Source organism: Sorex araneus, chromosome 10, assembly GCF_027595985.1.
Source record: "Sorex araneus isolate mSorAra2 chromosome 10, mSorAra2.pri, whole genome shotgun sequence".
Classification (NCBI taxonomy): domain Eukaryota; kingdom Metazoa; phylum Chordata; class Mammalia; order Eulipotyphla; family Soricidae; genus Sorex; species Sorex araneus.
Genome location: NC_073311.1, coordinates 65,022,328 through 65,045,292, shown reverse-complemented (window position 1 = coordinate 65,045,292; position 22,965 = coordinate 65,022,328). Strand labels below are relative to the sequence as shown.

At 59.5% G+C, this 22,965-nt stretch overlaps 1 protein-coding gene across 1 annotated transcript in view; it reads left to right on the top strand.

The window, feature by feature from the left end:
- Positions 1-22,965, top strand: part of ITPR2 (inositol 1,4,5-trisphosphate receptor type 2) — a 317,220-nt gene that overhangs the window by 74,373 nt on the left and 219,882 nt on the right. The window contains 12 exon segments of the mRNA XM_055118479.1: positions 2,638-2,682; positions 7,678-7,829; positions 8,549-8,648; positions 9,030-9,190; positions 11,204-11,345; positions 13,347-13,508; positions 15,000-15,172; positions 16,703-16,822; positions 17,384-17,569; positions 19,287-19,538; positions 19,702-19,846; positions 21,396-21,546. Coding sequence (XP_054974454.1) covers positions 2,638-2,682; positions 7,678-7,829; positions 8,549-8,648; positions 9,030-9,190; positions 11,204-11,345; positions 13,347-13,508; positions 15,000-15,172; positions 16,703-16,822; positions 17,384-17,569; positions 19,287-19,538; positions 19,702-19,846; positions 21,396-21,546 — 1,789 coding nt within the window.

Below are 22,965 nucleotides of genomic sequence, written 5' to 3'. Positions count from 1 at the left end.
GATACAGACAAACAAGCACATCTAGACAGCAGTTTACCCTTGCAGGCTTTGAGAGCCGTCTCCTCTCTCCCGAAGTCCACCCAGCACACCGGGCGCTCTTATTCCAGCGCCCACCTGACTTCGGAGCCCTGTGGCCTTTCGTCCCCAGTGCAGTGTCTTCAGACGTGTCTGTGTGTCTCTTTGGATGTTTGTGGGGTTTGCGTTGTGCCGAGCAGTGCTCAGGGCTGACTCCTGGCTCCATGCTCAGGGATCACTCCTGGCGGGCTTTGGGGGACCCTATTGGATGCCAGGATTGAACCTGGGTGACAGGGATTGAATCTGGGCCAGTCGCATGCAAGGCAGGTGCCTTCACTGCTTTGCAGCCAGTTTAGGCCACGCCAGCGGGGGCGGCAACGGCCGTGTTTGACAGGCCCGTGGGGAGCCGCGGGAAGGACGGCCATCAGAGATGGCCCCGGGGACCCGCCTGCAGGAACGACAGCAATCAGAGACGGCCCCGAGGCCCCCCCCCCCCCCCCCGCAGCCTCTGCGTTTTCTTTCTGTGGATGTGACGAACGCAGGCATTTGCCGTCATCCTTTACAAAGCACGGCAGGGGGAGAAGGAGAAGGTGATGTCATTTGTTAAAGATGCGACAGGCTGTGGCTTCTGTTGTGGATGGACCTGTGTCCACCAGATGGCAGTGAGCACTCGCTCCCTAAGTGGCCGGAGCCCTCAGACTGAGGACCTCGGCGCTGCAGGCCTGGACGTCAGTGTTGGACTCATGGGGTCGTAGTTTCAAGCGTCCGTGTTCACTCCTCTGACTGTCAGCTGCAGCACATAGAAAGAGCATATGGCTTGTGTGTGTGTGTGTGTGTGTGTGTGTGTGTGTGTGTGTGTGTGTGTGTGTGTGCATGCACAGAGTACAGACAGTGCCGGCTAGCCATGAGCCTCTCGTAGGTGTTACTGTTCCTTCCTGTATTGCCGGAGCTCTGTCGTCAAAGAGCAGCCACACGGCAGTGCGGGGCCTGGGGCAGGCCCTCTGGGTGGGATCACGAGGAATTAACACGGGATGGCCTCAGGCCTCAAGGTAGGGTATAATAAAAGATTGATTGGAAAGCGACCCCGGGGGGCCGGTGTAGGGGCTGGGCACACGACATGGTCCCTGGGCCTGGCCCCCACATGCCCGGCCCCCCATGTGGCCCTGGCCACCCCCGGCTCTGCCCCACAAGCCTGCAAACAGCAGGGGGGAACCCCAGGGGGTAGCTGCCGTTTCTTTCCCGTTTTCGTTTGGACACTGTGACTTACGCCCTGTCACAGCAGCGTGCCAGGGTCACCGAGTCCAGCCCCCAGCCAGCAGGCTCGGGGCCTCCCCTCCTTAGTGCGGTTGCCCGTTGGCGCCTTCGCCCGACTGCCGAAACGCCCATTCTGCTATTGCGTTCTAGGGTAGCTCCTACCTCAGGACCGTTTTCTACTTGGGGAAGGCAGGCACTCTGTGATTAAGGCATTTGCTTATTTCACCTTGGATTAATACCGTGAGTTGCCCAGGGGACCCCCGCCCCCTGCCTCGAGCTTCTTCCCCTCAGTGCTCAGTGCCACCCGTGCTGCTGCTGTGACAGCCAGCGCTGTCACTGCCTTAAAGGATTCCCAGAACCTCTAGCTTACGACTGTTGATTTAGGTGTTTGGATCTGGGCCCACACCCGGCCGTGCCGAGGGCTTCCCCCAGCCCTGTTCTCAGGACCCTCTCGGCGGGCTCAGGGACCCTGTGGGGTGCCGGGGCTGGAACCCGGGTCGGCCATGTGAGGCGCCCTACCTGCTGAACTGTTATTTTAACTACGAAAGTCACAGCCCGAGGGTGGAGGACGCGGCAGTGTCTCACCTTGCCCGCCAAAGGCGTGCGTGTGCCGGCGTCAGCGTGAGCCCCGCGTGTCCTCCCCTGGGCCAGGCGCGTGGGGGCTTCCGTACCCCGCAGTCGGGACAGCCTCTCCCTGGAGTCCGGGGAAGCAGCACCAGGGCGGCTCCGAGAGCGGCTGCTTCTGGGAGACCATCTGGGCTTATCCCAGGCGCGACCCCCCACCACGCGATCTAGTCACACATACCCCCGCCGTGTCTGTGACCAGCCACCCTAACGCTTTCTGGGTGGAAACTGTGTTGGAGGCTCTGGCCTTGGATGGACAGGACGCGTGCGTGGCCGTTGGAGCATGTGTGACGGAAACCCATCAGGAACGACTGTATGTCACGGTGATTCAATTAAAACACAAAACCAAAAAAAAAAAAAAGGGTGGAATACTTTGGGGTAAAGTTGACCTCTTGATTTCAATAAAGATTTCCTTTAATTGAAGGGAAAAGTCTCAGTTATTCAAACTGAAATCAAAGGAAGGAAACTAAAAGCCACTTAACCCAACCAACGAGGCTGAGTGTTCCCCCTAGTCCTCTAGTCCTGGTCATGTACTTTTTTTTTTTTTTTTTTTTTTTCTTTTTGGGTCACATCCAGCGATGCTTAGCGGTTACTCCTGGTGGTGCTTGGGGGACCCTATGGGATGCTGGGGATTGATCCAGGTCAACCGCGTGCAAGGCAAACGCCCCCCCCGGCTGTGCTATTGCTCCAGCCGCTGTTTATGTATTTTTAAGACCAATTAAAACTGGTTTTGTTCCTTTTCAGCTTAATCCAGACTATCGAGATGCCCAAAATGAAGGGAAGAATGTGGTAAGTGGAATTCTTTTCATCAACAAGTCTCAAACATGCTGTTTTTATTTTATATGAACACACTGGAAATTAGCATGACAGCTGAAGATAGGGCTCTGAGAATTTCTTTATGTGATTGTTGATCACAGAATGGTCAAAGGGAAGAGATATGGCTCGGACTGGGCAGGGAGTTTAGGGAAATTTCTAGCAGCTTTGAGACTGTATGAGAAAGTTCTGTAGGCCAGTGGTGTCTGGAGAGTTGGTGGGTTCAACCGTCAGCAGCGTTTGAAATGCAGGATTGCAGAACCAAGGCTCGTACCAAAAGGCAGCGCCAGAACAGCCCTGACTCAAAAGAATCTGTTCTTAATAGGCCAAGCTGGAATATCAGGCCACCAGACGACCAGATGTTCTGACGTTGCCAAACTTCTCAGTCTTGCCTATTTATTTCCTGGTTGTGGTGTCGGGCTGGAGCCAGAGCTGGACCCTTCGCGTGCAGTGCAGACCCTCTGCCTCTGGCCCGTCCCGGCCCCGCATCTCATTCTGCGGGCGGGCTTTCAGAAACACGGTGCCGCGGACGCTGTTTCATTCTCACCAGTGGTGAGCGGGTCCACTCAGGGAAGGACTCAGAGACGCAGACTCGGGGTGTGATGAGGCTGACATCCGGGTGATGCGCTGAGCGGCGGGTGGGCAGAGTCGTTGCGTGCACAGTGGGCAGAGCTGACCAGTTTGCCAGCACTTTTGGCTTAAAACAGGAAGTCTGTTTTTTTGTTTTTGGTTTTTGCTTTTTGGGTCACACCTGGCGATGCACAGGGGTGACTCCTGGTTCTGCACTCAGGAATAACCCTTGTCGGTGCTCCATATGGGATGCACCCCATGGGATGATATGCAGGGGACCATATGGGATGCTGGGAATCGAACCCGGGTCGGCCGCGTGCAAGGCAAACGCCCCACCCGCTGTGCTATCGCTCCAGCCCCCAAACAGGCAGTCTTTAACTCTGTTTCCGTAGGAGTCTGGAATCCTGTTCTGGAATCGGTGTGAGCTGGGTTCGAGCCCCTGCCTTTGATAGACAAGATTCAAAAGGCGGAAGGGAAATGTCTTTGCCGTGGCACGTAGCTCTCTGTGACGGGGACCGGGAAGTGAGGCTAGTCAGAATTTCAGGACACGAGTGGCTCCTGCCCGAGCCCACCAGCCGACCCTCAGGCTTACCACGGGCAGGGATCGGGCCCGGTGAAAACATTACTGGTGTCATATGTCCTGAGACCCAGGAGTCGCTCTGTCAGGCCCCTGGGGTTTTAATTTAGGTCCTGTCTTATCTCTGTGTGGGACCTGCTTCCTGGGCGTTGTGTATGGCGCCCCCGGGATGCCCGAGTCCTTTGCTCCTATGTTCAGAAAGAGGGAAGAGAGGGAGAGAGGGGGAGGGAGGGGGAGGGAGGGAGAGAGAGGAGAGAGAGGAGAGAGAGAGAGAGAGAGAGAGAGAGAGAGAGAGAGAGAGAGAGAGAGAGAGAGAGAGAGAGAGAGAGGAGAGGGACAGAGGAGAGAGGAGAGAGAGAGGAGAGAGAGAGAGAGAGAGAGAGAAGAGAGGGACAGAGGAGAGAGGAGAGAGCAGGAGCGAGGGCAGAGAGCTCTGCGTGTCCGGGGCTGCTGTCGTTCCCGCGAACTCGCTGCAGTGCTGATCTCAGCCCTGAGCCCAGCAGAATCCCGGCACATCGCTGTTGACCCGTGTGGCCTTGCTCAAGGCAGGGGCTGCCCCAGCCTCAGTTTCCTCCCTGTGGAGTGGGGTGCAGTGTCTCCCCGTGTCTCTTAGCTGGGCCGACCGGGGCTGAGACGGGGCTCCTTGTCCCTGCCCTCCTCCCCCCACCCCCCCCGTGCCGTCTGCTTCCTGCACGGCGAGCACTTTCCTGTAATCTCGAGGCAGAGCACTCGCTGTCCTGCCGGCCGCGCGCTGCGGAGGTTAATGCATGGAGCCGCCGAGACGAGGTGCGGGGGCGGAGAGTGGCCATTAGGACCCAAATGGCTGCATTTACTCCGCAGAAGAGCCTGTTATTTGTGAGCTTACGAACGTGCAGCAGCCGCGGGCCCTGCAGACGCTGGCACCGCGCCAGGCACAGCTGGGAACCCGGCGGCCACGGCGCTCTCCTCCCTAGAAGCCATCTCTCCTCTCCGCAAATGGCTCTCTGGAGGGGCCCGGGCGAGCGTCCGGGTGGGCGTCAGCGCCTTGTGTGGGCGCTGCTGTCCATGCCCGGGGCTGGCCTGGCTCTGTCTCCGTGTGTCCCCTCCCCGCTGGGCGGGCTGAACCCCTTCTCCGCCCAGGGTGCTGCCTGCATTGCCCCGACCCGGAGCTCTGTGGAACCTGGGACCCCATTCACCCCAGACTAGAGCCCCCCCCATGCCCTCAGCACAGACCCCGCCTGTGCCTGGTACGTCCCCCAATGGGCTGGTGGTGTTGAGGACCGCCAGCCCGTGCACATTCTCACACAGCGACAGGAGTTGCTCAGGAACGGTGCGTTTATACATAGCACGTCACTCTTTTTTTTGGGGGGAAAGCCCAGATAAGAGAAGACACCCAGATTTCCTGGAGTTCTGCCTGGCCAGGGTGTGTCAGAAGTGAGGGGGTGGGAGAGAGAGAAAACGGCCAGTTTGGGGGCCAGGACAGTAGGACAGTGGCCAGGGCACATGCCTTGCATGTGGCTGACCCAGGCTCCGTCCTTGGCAGCCCGTATGGTCCCCCGAGCCTGCCCAGAATGACCCCTGAGCACAGACTTAGGAGTCAGCCCTGAGCACTGCCGGATGTGACCCCCCCAAACAAACAGGCGCAGAGAAAAGAAAAGGGCAGGCTGGGTTTCGGGGTGTTGGGAACACCGCAGGCCCTGTTGGCGGGGGTTGGTGCTGGAGCTGAGGCTCGGAACCCCCAGGCCCGTGCAGGGAGAAGCAGCCCGGAACAGCCCTTCCAGAACCTTCTTGCAGAGTCTTCTTTCCGAGGGCATCCCCGCGTCAGAGGCCGCGTGCGCCTCCTGAGTGACCCCCAGTGAGTGGGCAGGAGGCAGAGCGCAGGACGGGAGCTGGGGCTCGGGCAGGCGCGGGGGCCTTGTGCTGGCCTGGGGCGGGCCGGCCCCCTCCTGGGCTCCCCGCGGGGGACAGAGAGCACATGAGGTCGCGTGGCTGTGACACCAGCTGTGTGTGCGGTTTTGGATTCTGGTATTTTAGTAATTAAGTCCGGAGAAACTTCTGCCAGAAGTCACATCACTGCAAGCTCGTCCCTCTCTTTAGTGGGCCCTATAAGCCGGCGGTCGCCACGCCGCCGGGGAAAGGAAAGGCCGAGAAGGAAAAACCTTCCCCTCCCGGGGTGGCATGGGGCTGTAGCTTAGTTCACAGTCCAGAGGCGTTTCTGCAGGAAGCCGCTGGGTGCCGAGAGTCGTGAGTGGCCCCTGGGATCACGGGCGTTCAGGAACGGAGGAGCCGTTCATGTGCGGCTGCTCGGGGTCACATCTCGATTTCTTCTTACTGGACGTGATTCTTCGGTTTCTTATTATTATTAAGCCATTTGGTGTCTTACTACATGACGCTGTTGGAGAATGAGCCTTCATCAGATATATCCTCTACGCGTGTTCTCGCCCAGCTCTGGGTCTGCCTTTTGTTCTCTTGACAGTCTTTTACAGACCAGTAACTTTTAATTTTCATGAATGTTGCTTGATCAAGTATCTCTGTCATACATGGTGCCTCTGGTATTGTACCCGAGGCTGTGATGGTATGGGGTGTCCCCTGTCCTTCTAGATTATCTTCTGGGGAGTTTTCCCCTTTCCGTGCTTGACGGTTAGGGCTGCGATCCGTATTGAGTTAGCTCTGTGAAGGAGGTACGGACTGTGGAAATACATCCGTATTTCCCTTTGATACGGATGACCCGGCGTCACTTGCTGAAAAGGCTGTCTTGGTAGCCTGTTGGATTCAGTGTTTGCTTCTTTGTCGAAGCCTTTGAGAGCTTGTTTGGAGGTCCTAGCAGGAGAGCGTAGCTACTCGTATACCCTCGACCGAAGACCGGTCCGTCTCTATTCGGGGAAGGCCGTCCTCTTCAACCAACTGCAGCTTCGGGAGGGACATGGAGCAGTAGCACAGCGGGTAGGGCGTTTGCCTTGCACGCGGCCAACCCGGGTTCGATTCCTCCGCCCCTCTCGGAGAGCCCGGCAAGCTACTGAGAGTATCTCGCCCACAGGGCAGAGCCTGGCAAGCTCCCTGTGGTGTATTCGATATGCCAAAAACAGTAACCACAAGTCTCACAATGGAGACGTTACTGGTGCCCGCTTGAGCAAATCGATAAACAACGGGACGACAGTGCTCCGGTGCTATTCATTCTAATACATGTGTGTCAGTAATTGTATTTATATACTTACTGTTTACCCCAGTTTTATGTTGCCTTTGGGCTTCTCGTGCTTCGCTTCTTCCATAGGGTGTTGGGAGTTGGGGATGTGGGAAGGGAGATCTGAGACGTGAGTCGGTGCCGCTGTCTGTGGGGCGAGAGGGGGGGGCGTGTGTCAGCTCCTCTGACGACTGCTCAGATCTCTGCAGGCGGATAGCCTGTGCGTGTGTTTGCACCGACAGGCGAGACGTAGTAGCTGAGTGGAATGTTACTAATTCCCGCACTTCCCCGCAACATCCCGATTGTGTGCTGGGAGTGAGGCACGCACTCGTAAACGCTGCCGTGCCCTCCGATGTTCGAGTCTGAAGGGCTCAGGGCGCCACTTCTCCCTGTTTGTCTCGAATGAAGAATCATCGAAATTGCCAGTTGTGTGTATCGGAGTCGAAGGAAGGACCGGGGCTTTCGTGAGACTCAGCGCGTCTTGACTGGTTGCTGCAGATGGCCGCTAGCTCGAAGGCCGCTTCCCGGGGTGCCGGGCAATGGCCTCTCTCTCGCTCAATGAGGAAATAACATGCACATTTATGCATAATCGCATGTCTTCTGACTCACCGGCGCCTCCAGTGAGAGGCCAATAAAAGTAAATCAGCTCGTCCCCTCTCCCCAGAGAGACGGAGAAATGCCAGCCTCGAAGAAGAAGCGGCAGGCGGGGGAGAAGATCATGTACACGCTGGTGTCCGTGCCACACGGGAACGACATCGCGTCTCTCTTCGAGCTGGACGCCACGACTCTCCAGAGGGCCGATTGCCTGGTGCCGAGGTAAGGAAATGGGGGGCGAGGACAGAGGGGGCTGGGGAGCGAGGGTGGGGGGCGAGGCAGGCGACTCTGCTTTGACTCTGCTGCCCCGGGCACTGCGGGGGTGACCCAGGGAGCCCCCGGCCCTGCGGGGCCTGAATGGTGCTGCCTCCTCAGGCCAGGTTGGACCCCTGCACCCTGGGTGCCTTGAGCGCTGCTTGGGAGCCCCCGCAGGCCCCCCGCAGGCCCCCCACAAAGAAAGATAATATAAGTTTGCTGGTGGGCAAAGAGATAAAATCATGACATCATCACGTGTGGTCTGGAGCATAAGTGAGAGCGAGGAGGTCGAGACTCTGGCGGCCTTCGCCTTCGCTGCTCCTCCGGGTGGAACGGGACCAGGAGTGGGCGCCCTTGTCCTGAGACCCCCGGTGAGAGGGGCTGTGAGTGGGCGAGCTTGTCCTGAGACCCCCCGTGAGAGGGGCTGTGAGTGGGCGAGCTTGTCCTGAGACCCCCATGAGAGGGGCCGTGAGTGGGCACTCTTGTCCTGAGACCCCCGTGAGAGGGGTCTCGAGTGGGCACTCTGTCCTGGGCCCCCCACCTGTGAGGCACAGCGTGGTCTGAAGTCACCTTCATTTCCAAATTCGGCCCCAGTGACGCCCGCCCCGAGCCCAGCGTGTCCCTGTCCTCTGCTGCCGGGCGGGCCCGCTGACCCGGGGTTCGCCCTCGCGCCCTCCCCGCTGCAGGAACTCGTACGTGCGCCTACGGCACCTGTGCACCAACACGTGGGTGACCAGCACCAGCATCCCCATAGACACGGACGAGGAGCGGCCCGTGATGCTGAAGGTGGGTGCGGCAGGAGGGGGGGGCGGGGCCCTCCGTGAGGTGCGCGCGGAGCGGGCGTGGCTCTCGGTCCTGTTGGTGTCCGCGTGGGCCGGGGCCGCTGTCCAGTGCGGCCAGCAAGGGGCCAGGCTGGGAGCAGCTCGTGGAAGGAGACGCTTCCAGGGGGACGTTCTCCTGTCCTGTGGGAACCGAAGCCCCGAGCCAGGGCGAGAGGGATGGGTGGGTCCCAGCTGGCATCTGGGCAGGTGCGGGGACGGTTGTTCCCACTCCTGCCAGCAGACCGGGCGCGTGCACTGGGTCCTGCGGCCCTAGGCGGCGCCCGGGCGCGTCCGTGCCAGGTGTGTCCGTGCCCCTGGCCCCGCTCACTGGGCCGTGTCCCTGCAGATCGGGACCTGCCAAGCGAAGGAGGACAAGGAGGCGTTTGCCATCGTGTCTGTCCCGCTGTCCGAGGTCCGCGACCTGGACTTCGCCAACGATGCGAACAAAGTGCTGGCGACCACCGTGAAGAAGCTGGAGAATGGCACGATCACGCAGAACGAGAGGAGGTGAGCGGCCGCGGGCGGGCAGGGTCTGCAGCACGCGGGGGGGAGGGGCTGGTGCGCAGCCGGGGAGCTCTGGGCTGCTCCCACTCTGGTTCTCGGGGGACTTGAGCCGGGACCCCTGCATGCAGCGGCTGAGCCGTGCCCCTCCCCGTCTGTCTGCCTTACTTTAGATAAACATGTGTCCTGGCCTCTCACAAGGTCACACACGTGCTTCAGCAAGCGGGTTGAGAGTGAGGAGTTAGTGACGTCCCAGCAGAGAGTGGGGGGGGGGCAGACTGAGAGGGCGGGCGTATGGAGAGGGGGCCACTGCCCCTGTGCAGCCCACCGCGGCCTTGCCAGTGGAGAGGACCCGCACGAGTTCCCGTGGCCAGGCTGGTGTGTTCCCAGGTGTCCGCACAGACACGGGTTTCCGGTTGGCTGCTTGGCCCGTGTGCCCGAGTCCCGGCCCTTGCCCCCGGGGCTGTGTGCCCGAGTCCCAGCCCTTGTCCCCGGGGCTGTGTGCCCGAGTCCCGGCCCTTGCCCCCCGGGGCTGTGTGCCCAAGTCCCGGCCCCTGCCCCCCGGGGCTGTCTCAGCGAGCACGCTGGTCTCTTCCGTGCCCGGGTGGGGAGAAGGTGAGCGGGTTTGGGCAGAAGGCCGGGAGCAGGCACGGGCCTGAGGTCAGAGCGCAGGCTGTGTCCGTAGGGACCGGCCTCCTTCACAGGCTGCCCTGAGCACTGCTAGTCCTGCCAGTCACCGTGAGCACTGCGGGACCCCAAATAGCAACAGTGCTCCTGAGTTTAAAATAGCGTCAGAAAACGGAGCCTCTGGGCTTGGATTGGAGCGGGTAGAATTGGCATGTGGGGGCAGAGGGCTAAGTCCCGGGTGTCTCCTGGCCCCTTCGCCCGCTCCGGGGTGGGCCGTTCACCCGGGCGAGGCGGCCTGGGGAGGAGATCAGGGCGTTTCCTGCTGAGGACCTTCCACTCCGAGGGAATCCTGGGCCCTTTTTTGACATGGTCATCCTGTTGCTGTCGGCCTGACCCAGCGTGCCAGGGACAGGGAATGCCCACGGCACCACGTAACGGGCTAATTTACACGGTTGGAGAACGGCTTTTTTGGTTGGTTTTTTTTTTTTTGTCTTTGAGTCACACGCGGCAATGCACAGGGGTGACTCCTGGCTCTGCACTCAGGAATTACCCTTGGCAGTGCTCGGGGGACCATATGGGATGCTGGGATTTGCACCCGGGTCGGCCACGTGCAAGGCAAACGCCCTCCCCGCTGTGCTATTGCTCCATCCCCTGGAGAACGGCTTTTTAGCTGTCTTCATGAGCTCAGGAGGAAGAGAGCCAAGAGGTGGGTTTTTAGGAACACTTCCGGCCCCCATCTCCCCGAGGCTGGTCGTGAAAGCAGCACCCAGAGGCCAAGAGGCAGCGCAACGGGTGTGACTTTGAGTCACGGCCGCTGTGACTTTCGCAAACCAGTCCGTGTTTCCGTGATGGCTGTGAGTGTCTGGCCGTGTGACTGCCTCTGCTTGCAGACCACCCGGGGGGGTTTCTGTGTCTGTGTTTGGGAGAAACTGAGACGGGTTGGGGACCAGGAGACGCGGGGGGAGTCCGAGTTTTCCCTCCGGCAGGATCGGCCCTCCATGACGGAGCAGATGCTCACTGCAGGGCCGCTGTTCCTGGCCTCGTCTGCTGCGGGCTCGGCAGTTTGGCCGCATCATAGCCGTCACAGTTCCTTAGAGCCGGAGCAGGGGGGCGATTGCGGCTGAAACTCCGTGAAGATTCTGGCCAGTGTGAGCCACCTAACCAAATGCTCCAGTTACAGTCAATACTTTTTTTTTTTTTGGGCCAAACCTGGCGCTGCTCAGGGGGGGTCACTCTGTACTCGGGAATCACTCCTGGCGGTGCTCCGGGGACCACATGGGATGCCGGGGATTGAACCCGGGCCGGCCGTGTGCAAGGCAAGCGCCCTCCGCGCTGTGCTCTTGCTCCGGCCCTGTAGAGAGTCAGTGACGTTTCCTTTCCGTTTCATCGCAGGTTTGTCACCAAACTGCTGGAGGATCTCATCTTCTTTGTCGCCGACGTGCTGAACAACGGACAGGAGGTCCTGGACGTGGTCGTCACCAAGCCAAACCGCGAGCGCCAGAAGCTGATGCGCGAACAGAACATACTGGCGCAGGTGAACTTTCTTCCTTAAACTTGCATGTCACTCGCCTGAGTTGGAACAGGCGACTGTCCCAGCCTCCCCGGGGCCCGGGGGCGGGCGGGAGGTGACAGCCGCAGGCTCTCCGGCCGCCGTGCCCTGGAGGATGTGCCGGAGCCGTTTTCAAGGTGGAATTTCCTGGAGAACTTGGGCAGTGCTACCCTGACGCTCTCCTCCTCCCTCCTCCCGGGGAAGCTGGAGAACGGTCCAGAACATTCCAGTGCCTTCACTTGTTATGCCCGAGTTCCACACACGGTAATGCAAAAGCAGAGGAACTTGACGCTAGCCTGAGCCATTGCTGGCTGGAGCCAGGGCTGAGTCTCACCCAGCACAGGGCACTCGTGACAAGGACCCCGACTCCAAATCCTGAGTGGTTTCTCTAGGGCCCAGAGTTCAGCAGGCACATGGCAATAGTGGTCAGGCAATAGTGGTCACAGTTAAACAATCTCTGGCACATGGTCATTGACTGAGTCCACTTGCTGGGCCCAGGCACTTTCCAGGTGGGGTCGGGTTGGCTGGTTACACATTCGTTGGTTTCCTGGAAACCGAAACTGTGTCAGTCCCAGGAACTGAACCTGAGCCCACCTGAGCTTCTCCCTGCTGAAGCCTGTCACGGCGTTGCCTTTGCTCGTGGTGGGGCTGTTTCTTCCCCCTGGGCCGCAGCTGTGCCTGTGCTGTGTGTGTGCGAGATGGTCCAGGCCCCCCCCGCCCGCCCCCCCCCCCCGTCAGATACCTGCACGGACAGCCTGCCGTCTACTCTCTAGTCGCTTGCTTGCCGCGTGAGGTTGCAGGGTTTGGCGTGGGTTACACAGGGCCCTGCCGTGGGGGTGGATGTTCCCGTGGCTCCGGAGAGGGAGGGGCACGTGTATTCTCAGTGGGGGTTCCGAAACCCACCAAGAGTGGAGAAAGCAACGGTTTCTTCAGTCTATAATGAGGCGGTGTTCTCTGCCGTCAGCGTGTGCGTGTGTGTGTGTGTGTGTATGTGTGTGTGTGTGTATTTATATATTTGATTTCAAGGCCCTGTAGGGCCTGGGTTGATTGATTAATGTTTCAGCCAACATGTCTCAAACCTTTTGCTGTCCTAAGTGTCAATTCCACGTCCGAGTGGCTCTGGGCTGCGTTTCACCCCGAGGGTCTCCTCCGCCCGTTTGCTGGTGTGCGTCCCCACGGGTGCTGGTGCCACATGCAGCCTGGGGACCCTCCCACTAGAGAGGTGCCCTGAACTGCCCCCAGCCTCCCCCTCTCACTCGTTCTCCCAGCACTGGCCGCCCCGGCGCCACTGCCCAATGTGCTTGACTGCTGGGACCCGGCCCTGGGTGCCCGTGTCCAGGGGCAGGGCACAGGCTCCGCAGGGCGGCCGAGAAGCCGGGCCTGGGGCAGGTTGTGGATGCCCGTGCCAGCTGGATAGATCTGATTCCTGTATGTTACCCTATTTAAAAAAAAATATTTATTTTTTGCTTTTTGGGTCACTCCGGCGATGCTCAGGGCTTGCTCCTGGCTCTGCACTCAGGGATCACGGCTAGCGGTGCTTGGGGGACCCTGTGGGGTGCCGGGGATTGAACCCAGGTTGGCCGCAAGAAGGCCAACACCCTGCCCGCTGTGCTATTGCTCCGGCCCGCTGTATGTTATTTTGAATTTCTAAGTTATATGAAGAAAGAGAAGTAATTATAGAGTCTATGGAAATCAGCCTTGATTTGGCCTGAGCCTGTTTTTATACCTTGGTCCAACCAGACGCACACTTTGTTTTCCTGTTCCTTCCTGGGCCGTGGGTCCCCAGGTCTTCCCTTCCTCCCTCCCTCCCACAGTGCTCAGAGGCTGTTCCTAGCTCTGTGCTCAGGAGTGCCTCCTGCTGGTGCTCAGCGGATTTGAGCCTGGGTTGCCGCTGCCGCTGCAGCCGCAGGCGAGGTCAGTGCCGCGTGTCTGCACGCGGAATGAGGGCCACTCGCCAAAGCCGGCCTCCCTCCCTCCTTCCACCAGGTCTTCGGGATCCTGAAGGCGCCCTTCAAGGAGAAGGCAGGCGAGGGGGCCATGCTGAGGCTGGAGGACCTGGGCGACCAGAGATACGCCCCCTACAAGTACCTCCTGCGCCTGTGCTACCGCGTCCTGCGCCACTCCCAGCGGGACTACCGCAAGAACCAGGTACCAACACGACGCAGCCGTTAGGAGAGATGGAGGCATGAAACTTGCTTATAAGTGGATGGGCATGGGGAGTCTCATGCTGAGGGAAGTGAGTCAGAAGGAGAGGGACAGACACAGAGGGACTGCACTCATCTGTGGAGTATAGAATAACATCACATGAGGCTGATACCCGAGGACAGTAGATACAAGGGCCAGGGGGATTGCCCCGTAGTTGGAAGCCTGCCTCATGAGCGGGCAGGGAGAGGACAGCTGGACTAGAGAAGGGATCACTAAGAAAACGATGGCTGGAGGAACCAGTCGGGATGGGAGATGCATGCCGAAAGTAGATAATGGACCAAACGTGATGGCCTCTCAGTGTCTGCCTTGCAAACCATGATGCCCAAAAGTAGAGAGAGAGTATGGGGAATATTGTCTGCCTTAGAGGCAGGGGGAGGGTGGGGAAGGGGGGGTATACTGGGGATATTGGTGGTGGGGAATGTGCACTGGTGGAGGGATGGGTGTTTGATCATTGTGTGATTGTAACTCAGACATGAAATCTTATAATTATATCATGGTGAATCAATAAAATTTCAAAAATAAAATAAAATAAAATAAAATAAAAAAAAGTAAAAAGAAAAGAACAGGTACACAGCCAGGCCCGGTGGGAGCGGCCACATGTGCGATGGCCTCTTTGTGGTTCTGCTGCTCCCGGGTGAGATCTGAACCGCTGGCAGGGCAGGGCCGTGGGCGTCTCAGGAACAGACCTCTGTCCCTGTCCCCTGGAGGGGCTGCGCTGTGACGTGTGGAGCAGCCAGGGGGCCGGCGGGCCCGGGAGAGGAAAGCCAGTGAATCTCAGCGAGGCGGGAACATGCTTTTCTCGTTGATGTGCAGTGAAGAACTGCATGAAGCAGCTTCCGCAGCCTTTTAGAATAAGGTTTTAGAGCAGAAACAGAAAAAAAAAATCTCTCTGCCCTGGACCCCGTTCCTGGGTCCCCACCTGTATCCTGGGAGTCCCAAAGAGGATTCTTCTTGCTAGCTCGTTACGGCCAGGATTTGTTCATGTTGGAGACTGTGCTGACGGAATTCTCAGTTACTCAGTGATAGAAAGTTGTCATTTGAAAATTTTTTTTTTGGAGGGGGGGATACACCCAGAGTGCTCAGGTCTCTGCACTCAGGAATCCCTCCTGGCAGTGCTCTTGGAACCATAAGGGATCCTGGGAATCGAACCCTGGTCAACCACAGGCAAGGCAAGCGGCCCTCTGCTGTCCTCTGATCCAGAATGTTGTGCTTTTCGCTTGGGCGATTGTTGTATTTCCCCCCTCGGAGGGAAACAGGCACTCCTCTGAAGGATCGTTTCTAGGTGCTTCATTTTCGGGCACGATTTACGCTAGGCAGAGCCTAACGGATTCTCCTCTCCTCCCGAGACGGCCCTCGTGATGGAGGAGCCGTTTCCCGGCCCTCCGGGCTGCTCCCGTGTTCGGACGCGGCTCTGACGGCCCTTCTGCCTCGCAGGAATACATCGCGAGGAACTTCTGCGTCATGCAGTCCCAGATCGGCTACGACATCCTGGCCGAGGACACCATCACAGCCCTGCTGCACAACAACAGGAAGCTGCTGGAGAAGCACATCACAGCCAAGGAGATAGAGACCTTCGTCAGCCTGCTGCGGAGGAACCGCGAGCCCAGGTCCGAGCGCTCCCGGCACGGCCTGCGCCTTTGCTCTCCCAACTTGGAGTTTTTCACTTTTTTTTTTTTTTTTTGTGGGGGGAACTTTGGGGCACACCCTGTGGTGCTCGAGGCTGACTCTTGGCCCCGTGCTCAGGGATCTGTCCCGGAGGTCCTGGGGGACCGAATGGGGTGCCAGGGAGAGACCTGGAAGGCCGCGCCCCCCTTGTGCTGTGGACTCTGGCCCTATTTTCAGAACTTGGGAAAGTTTCAGAACTTTCATTCCACAAACTTATGCTTTTTGGCTTTTTGGGTCACACCCGGCGATGCACAGGGATTGTTCCTGGCTCTGCACTCGGGAATTACTCCTGATGGTGCTCAGGGGGCCTTATGGGATGCCAGGGATTGAACTCGGGTCGACCACATGCGAGGCGAACGCTCTCCCCACTGTGCGATGGCTCTGGCCCCCGTTTCACTAACGGTTATGGACAAAACTCTGTGGGCTTATTGCTTCTCTGCCCACGTACAACAGTCACTGCCTTACTGGAGGTCAAAGTCTTGACGGACTCAGTTGATTTTCAGTCCGATCAGGTCGGCTTTTATATTGCTCGGTTCTGTTTCAGAGTATATCCATACACGTTGTCCGATTAAAATCCCCACCCGGGGCTGGAGCGATAGCATAGCGGGTGGGGCGTTTGCCTTGCACGCAGCCAACCCGGGTTCGAATCCCAGCATCCCATATGGCCTCCTGAGCACCACCAGGAGTAATTCCTGAGTGCAGAGCCAGGAGTAACCCCTGTGCATCGCCAGGTGTGACCCAAAAAGCAAAAATAAAATAAAATAAAATAAAATCCCCACCCGCCACCGTGCGGCCCTCGGCCCTACCCTGGTGCTCACGTTTCGGAAATGAGAGAGTGGAAGCGGCTCAGCCAGCGCGATCTCTGTGGTCCCAAGGGGGTCGCGGGCAGATGAGCTGTCACACGCCCAGTTCTGTTTCTCTTGCACCACGTTACCGTTTCCGGGGGAGGTACAGAGGGGTCTAGAAGATGGGCAGTGTTTCTTTGTTTCCCTGTTGGCGTATTCGATATGCCAGAAACAGTAACAACACGTCTCACCATGGAGACGTTACTGGTGCCCCCTAGAGGCTGGCGGGGGTGAGCACCCGCAAAGGGGGAGAATCAAGTGTCCTCCTGCTTGGAGCAAAGTCCGTGATGCTGCCGAGTGGACGGACAGTCCGTGTCTAAGGCCGCAGGTGGTTCCTGGAAGTCAGGCTCCGGAGGAGGCGCTGGTGCCCTCCGGCCCCCCTGCCCCCCTGCATTTGTCTGTGCTGCGGCGGCACCACCACCTGTGGCCACACTCGGCGGTGCTCAGGGCTTCCTCCGGGCTCTGTGCTCCGGGCCCAGCCCTGGCGGGGACAGGGTGACCAGACGTGCTGGGAGGCCAAGGCAGCTCGGTTCCTGCACGACGGGCTCATTCCCCACCGTCCTATCTCTCCGGCCGTGACAGCCTTTTTCTTAACATTTTATTGCTCTTTTTTCCTCATCTTGCCAGATTTTTGGATTATTTATCAGATCTCTGTGTGTCGAATACCACCGCGATCCCCGTCACCCAAGAACTCATCTGTAAATTCATGCTGAGCCCAGGGAACGCTGACATCCTCATCCAGACCAAGTGAGGCCGTGGGCGTGGGCGTGTGCACGCATGTGTGTGCGTGTATGTGTGCATGCATGCATGTGAGTGCTTATGTGTGCATGTGTATGCAGGTGCATGTGTGTGCATGTGTGCATGCATATGTGTGTGTGCGTGCATGTGCATGTATGCTCATGTGTGTGTGCATGCATGTGAGTGCTTATGTGTGCATGTGTGTGCGTGTGCATGTGTGCATGCATATGTACATGCATATGCATGTGTGTGCGTGCATGTGCAAGTATACTCATGTGTGTGTGCATGTGTGCATGCATGTGAGTGCTTATGTGTGCATGTGCATGTGCGCGCACATATTTACATGCATATGCATGTGTGTGCATGCATGTGCAAATATACTCATGTGTATGTGCGTGTGCATGCAAGTGAGTGCTTATGTGTGCATGTGCGTGCGCGTGCATGTGTGCGCGTGTGTGCATGCATGTGAGTGCTATGTGTGCGTGTGCATGCGTGTGCGTGTGCATGTGTGTTCCTTCTCCTTGAGGGGCCCCATGAATCGGCCTCATGTGCCGTCTCCGTTGTTCCCAGGCTGGTCTCCATGCAGATGGACAACCCCATGGAGCCGTCCATCCTGGCCGACGACGTGGACGAGGACGAAGTCTGGCTGTACTGGATCGACAGCAACAAGGAGCCTCACGGCAAGGCCATCAGGCACCTGGCCCAGGAGGCCAAGGAGGGCACCAAGGCGGACCTGGAGGTGCTCACCTACTACAGGTAGCCCCTTCCCGCCGCGGGGCTCGCTGGTGCCCCTGAAGTCAGCCGTCGGGCCTGAGAAGGGGCTGGCGTCAGCCCGAGGCCCGAACTCTGCAGAGACCAGCTCCCGTCTCTCTTTGCCATAGACTCCACTGGCAGTGCTCGGGTCTTTGGCATGGGGGGTGGTTGTCCCTGAGACACAGGCGTGCATGTGCATGTGTGACTTGGAGGAAGGGGGAGAGGGAAGGAATTGGCGGGGCAGCCGCTGAGGCAGAGACAGCACTGGTCTGGGCGGGGGAGAGGGAGAGGGAGAGAGAGAAGGAGGGAGAGGGAGGGACAGAGAGGAGAGAAAGAGGAGAGAGAGAGAGAGAGGGGAGAGACAGAGAGGAGAGGCGAGAAGGGGAGAGGGGGAGGGGAGGAGGGGGAGCGGTGTGGAGAGTTCTGTGGGTACAGGGGTGGCATATGGTGCCCGTGTGCGCAGTGGCCAGAATCCTCTTGCGGCTCCAGCGGGCGCCTGTGACGGGGCGGAAGCTGGGGAGGGGCCCCGCCAGCCTGTGCCCCCAGCCCCAGGCAGGGAGGGCAGAGCTGGCCTGGCTGGGCCGTCCAGAGCCCCTGCTGGCTTGTGACCCAGGGAGGAGGCGACAGAGTGTGGGTGCGATGGCCGGGCCACTGGAGGCCTGAGGCAGCAGGGGAGGGGGGGGGTGGGCAGGACAGAGCACTGAGATCTGAGCTCGAGGCTCCGGGGAGGAAGGAGAGAGGGTTTCGGGGGACATTCAGAGCCCTCAGGCCTGTGCATTTCTACTTAAAGAGAGGAGGCACACAGACACACACGGACATGGACACACACAGACACAGATGCACACAGACACAGACACACACACAGACACAGACACACACAGACACAGACACACACACAGACACAGATGCACACAGACACAGACACACACACACAGATGCACACAGACACAGACACACAGATGCACACAGACACACACAGACACAGACACACAGACACAGATGCACACAGACACAGATGCACAAAACACAGACACACACACAGATGCACACAGGAGCCTGTGGTGCCCTGGCGCTACGCCCGGCTCTGGACCGACAGACACAGACACAGATGCACACAGACACAGACACACAGACATGCAGTCAGTGATACACACACAGACACTTAGATGTATAGACACATATACAATGCAAACATACACAGACACACATGCATACAGATATACATAGATACACATGTAGATACATACACATACACACATACAGCTGGACAGATATATACACAGACACACACTTATGGACAAATACACAGACACACCAACACACTGACACGTACACGGACAGACACATGGACAGACACTGACATACACATGGATAAACACGCACACATACATAGACACACAGAAACATGGATAGATACACAGACACACATGAACAGACACATAGACACACACACACAGGAACAGATATAGATGCACAGACATAGACACACGCATGACACACAGACGCACACACGCACGGACAGACACAGGTGAGCTTCCTGAGCGTGCTAAGACTGTGACTGCACCGGCGGACATGCGTGCTCATCTCCACGTGGTCCTTGACCACATGACCTGACCCCGAATGTCCCACCTCCAACATGGGCGTCATCGGGTCCCTCCTGACCTGGCCGTGCTGGACAGTGTCCCAGGGCCGGCGTCACGTGGCCTGTCTTCTCCGGAAGGTTCCAGCTGAACCTGTTTGCGCGGATGTGCCTGGACCGCCAGTACCTGGCCATCGACCAGATCTCCACGCAGCTGTCGGTGGACCTGATCCTGCGCTGCGTGGCGGACGAGAGCCTGCCCTTCGACCTGCGCGCGTCCTTCTGCCGCCTGATGCTGCACATGCACGTGGACCGCGACCCGCAGGAGCCCGTGGTGCCCGTGCGCTACGCCCGGCTCTGGACCGAGATCCCCACCAAGATCAGCATCCACGAGTAGGCCGGGCCGCGGCGGGCGGGAGGTCGCGCCCGGGGCAGCAGCGTGTTGGCGGGGGGCAGCGGGGGGACCCGGCAGGCGCCCGTGGGCGCGCTCAGGAGGGGTGCGGGCGGGGGAGAGCCTCGTGCCGGCGGCCAGCTCACCGCGCCGCGCTCTCTGCAGGTACGACTCCATCACCGACTCCTCCAGGAGCGACATGAAGAGGAAGTTCGCGCTGACCATGGCGTTCGTGGAGGAGTACCTGAAGGAGGTGGTCAACCAGCCCTTCCCCTTCGGGGACAAGGAGAAGAACAAGCTGACCTTCGAGGTACGTCGGGCCCACGGGCGACTCGGCGAGTCTCGCCCAGAGCGCACTGCCCAGTGCCCGAGGCGTGACCCCCGTGCCTGGGCTGTTGTCGCCTGGTGGATGGCCACGCTGCCGGGGACTCACTCGAGACGCTCCTCGCGCTTTGCTGACCACCAGCCAGCCCCAGCTGGCTCTCCCCGTTCCCTCTAGGCCTGACTGCCTCCGCGAACAGAGTTGTGTATTCTCGTGTTTCGACACTGTTTCCCCTCCTGGGAGTCGACAGTTTTAGCGGCATTGACCTGAGTCGAAATATTTCTAGTTACAACGTGACCTGACGGCCACGGGGCCAAAGCTGCAGCCTGGGCGCACGCCGAGAGCTGCTCCTGCTCCCTGGCACAGCTGTTGTCCCAGGGAGCGTCTGGCGGTGCCCGTGAGGTGCCCGTGAGGGTCTGCCATGGGGGTGACCATGCCGGGGCGGGCCCTGGCTCTGGCACTTCCGGGAACAGCATCGACTGATACTCATGGACCTTTCTTGGTCATGTGAGTGCGTGTGTGGTGTGTGTGTGTGTGTGTGTGTGTGTGTGTGTGTGTGTGAGAGAGAGAGAGAGAGAGAGAGAGAGAGAGAGAGAGAGAGAGAGAGAGAGAAAAAGAGAGAGAGAGAGAGGGAGGATGGGAGAGGGTAAAGGGAGAGAGAGGGAAAGTGGGAAAGACAGAAGGAGAGGGAGAGGGTAAGAGAGAGAGGGAGAAAGAGAGAAACAGGAGAGATGGAGAGAGAGAAGAGGGAGAGAGAGAAGGAGGAAGGGAGGGAGGGAGGGAGGAGGGTGGGAGGGAGAGACAGGAAGAGAGAGGGTTTCAGTCTTCCCTCGGCTCATCTCCGAGGTGACAGGCCTTTCCAGTACATTCCGTTGGCCCCTCAGGCCTTCCTCTGGGGAGTGGGTGGAAGGCCACTGTCCAGTAGGACCCGCTCACACCGGTCAGCCCTGTGGCACCAGAGGGAGGCAGTGTCAGGAGCTCGTTATTTCTGGGTAAACTTCACGTGGCCTGGTCACTCGAGCGAGGCGAGTGTCCTGCTGCTCACAGCCCTGCCTTACCGTCGCTGGTAGGAACCGCAGGTGGCTGACCTCGGGCGCTCCTCTGCCTGCCGGGGTCTCGCCCAGTCGCCCCCTTCTTGTTGCCTGGGCCGTGGATAGGTTGACAAACTGGGATGATATTGTTTTTTTTTTTTTCTTTTGGGTCACACCTGGCAATGCTCAGGGGTTACTCCTGGCTCTGCACTCAGGAATTACCCCTGGCAGTGCTCAGGGGACCATATGGGATGCTGGGAATCGAACCCGGGTCAGCCACATGCAAGGCAAACATCCTACCTGCTGTGCTATCGCTCCAGCCCCTGATTTGGGTTTTTAAAAATCTGAATAAATCAGAGCTCACGGGGTTGCTTTTATGGGTATTTCAGTTCCTCGGAGTTAAAGGAGGTTTGGAAACACTCAGACTGGTCTGGGCAGTCATGGGAGAACCAGCATTTAGTCTCGTCTCTGACGTCTCCCCCGTCCCCGCCCGTGTCTGCCCCCAGGTGGTGCACTTGGCCCGGAACCTCATTTACTTCGGCTTCTACAGCTTCAGCGAGCTGCTGAGGCTGACGAGGACGCTGCTGGCCATCCTGGACATCGTCCAGGTCCCCCTGTCGTCGTACCTGGAAAGATTAAGCAAGTTCCAAGACGGAGGTAGGGCTTGCGAGGGGCTCGCACCGGTCTGACGCCTGCAGGGAGAAGAGAAATCGCTGGTGTTGGCCTCGGGTGGGTGCTGAGCGGCGCCAGGGGCGTGGGGAGAAGCTGCCACGGCCGTGGGGGCGGGGAGCGATGCCCAAAGGGCAGGTGTGCAGCTGGGGGGGGGTTGGGGGCCGTCTCCACCCCAGGCCCGCCCGCCTCTCGGTGCTGGTCTCGAGGACGCAGATGGGTCAGCTCCGAGCTTCCTCTGAGGGACGCAGGACACACCTGGCCCCTGGCATGTGGCCTTGAGGTGTGGCGCCTACAGTGCTTTGGGCTGGGCACCCCGAAATACCCGGGGGCGGGGCGCATATGTGGAAGGATGCTCAGGGCATCCAGGTCGGGAAGGGGGCAGCGCTGACCACCCCGTGTCCATGGGCCCAGCTGCCCCGTCAGGCCCAGGGCCTCAGCTGCCGTTGGCCGACGCCTTCCTCAGGGGGGGGACGGGGCACCGCAGTGCTGGGGAAGGCAGTGCCCTCTGTCCAGTGGTCACTGTGGGACGCAGTCGCTGTGGTGCCCAGTGGACACCGTGGGATGCAGCAGCCGTGATGCCCAGTGCTGGGGAGAGCGTTTTCACCCACGCGGGCTTGCGGGGAAGCCGGCGGCGCCCGCTCCAGGGGCCTCGGGGGACAGAAGCAGCTAGAAGAGGAAGGTGGAGCCTGTGTGGGAGCACTGTCCCGGGAGTCAGAGGCAGGGTCAGGCACGTCTGTTCCTCCGGGCTCAGCAGCAGGCGGCGCTGCTGGTCTCTGAGCTGCAGGGCCCGGCACAGCCAGCGGGGACGTCGTCCTGGAGACGCCGGTGCTGCCAGACTCTGGTGAGCAGTGCTGAGTCAGGGAGCCTCGGGTCGGGGGTGCCGGGTACCGTGTCGCTGCCTCCCCTCCTGGCCGCAGGTGTGGCTGCGGCTTCGCAGGTGACCTGGGCACGGCCGGGGGCTCCCCCCAGCACAGAGAGCAGCGGTGGAGACACACGGGCTCCAGGATGACAGAGTGAACCCTGGCAGAGACTCGCGGGAGCAAGTTAGGGAAATCCCGAAGGCCGCAGGGTCAAAGGAGCCCCTTGGCGTCCGCGTCCCGGCACGGGCAGCAGAGGGCGCCGGAGGCCTGAGCAGCTCAGCGTCCTCCTCCCGGGGTGCCCGCGGGAGCAGAGGCGTCCGTCCCTGTGCACTGGCGCTCAGATCAAAGCAGAGGAGAAGCCCAGCGCCGGGGCCGGGGGTCCCTATCTGCGAAGGGAACTGCCGTCCAGCCTCCTGCGGCGGACCTGGGCATCTGCACCAGCCCTGGGGGAGGAACGCCCCGAGCCCCCCAGCTCAGGTGGGGGTGGAGCAGTCAGCGGGAGAGGGAGACTTGGCTCGGGAAGGAAGGGTAAAGGCGACTCTTC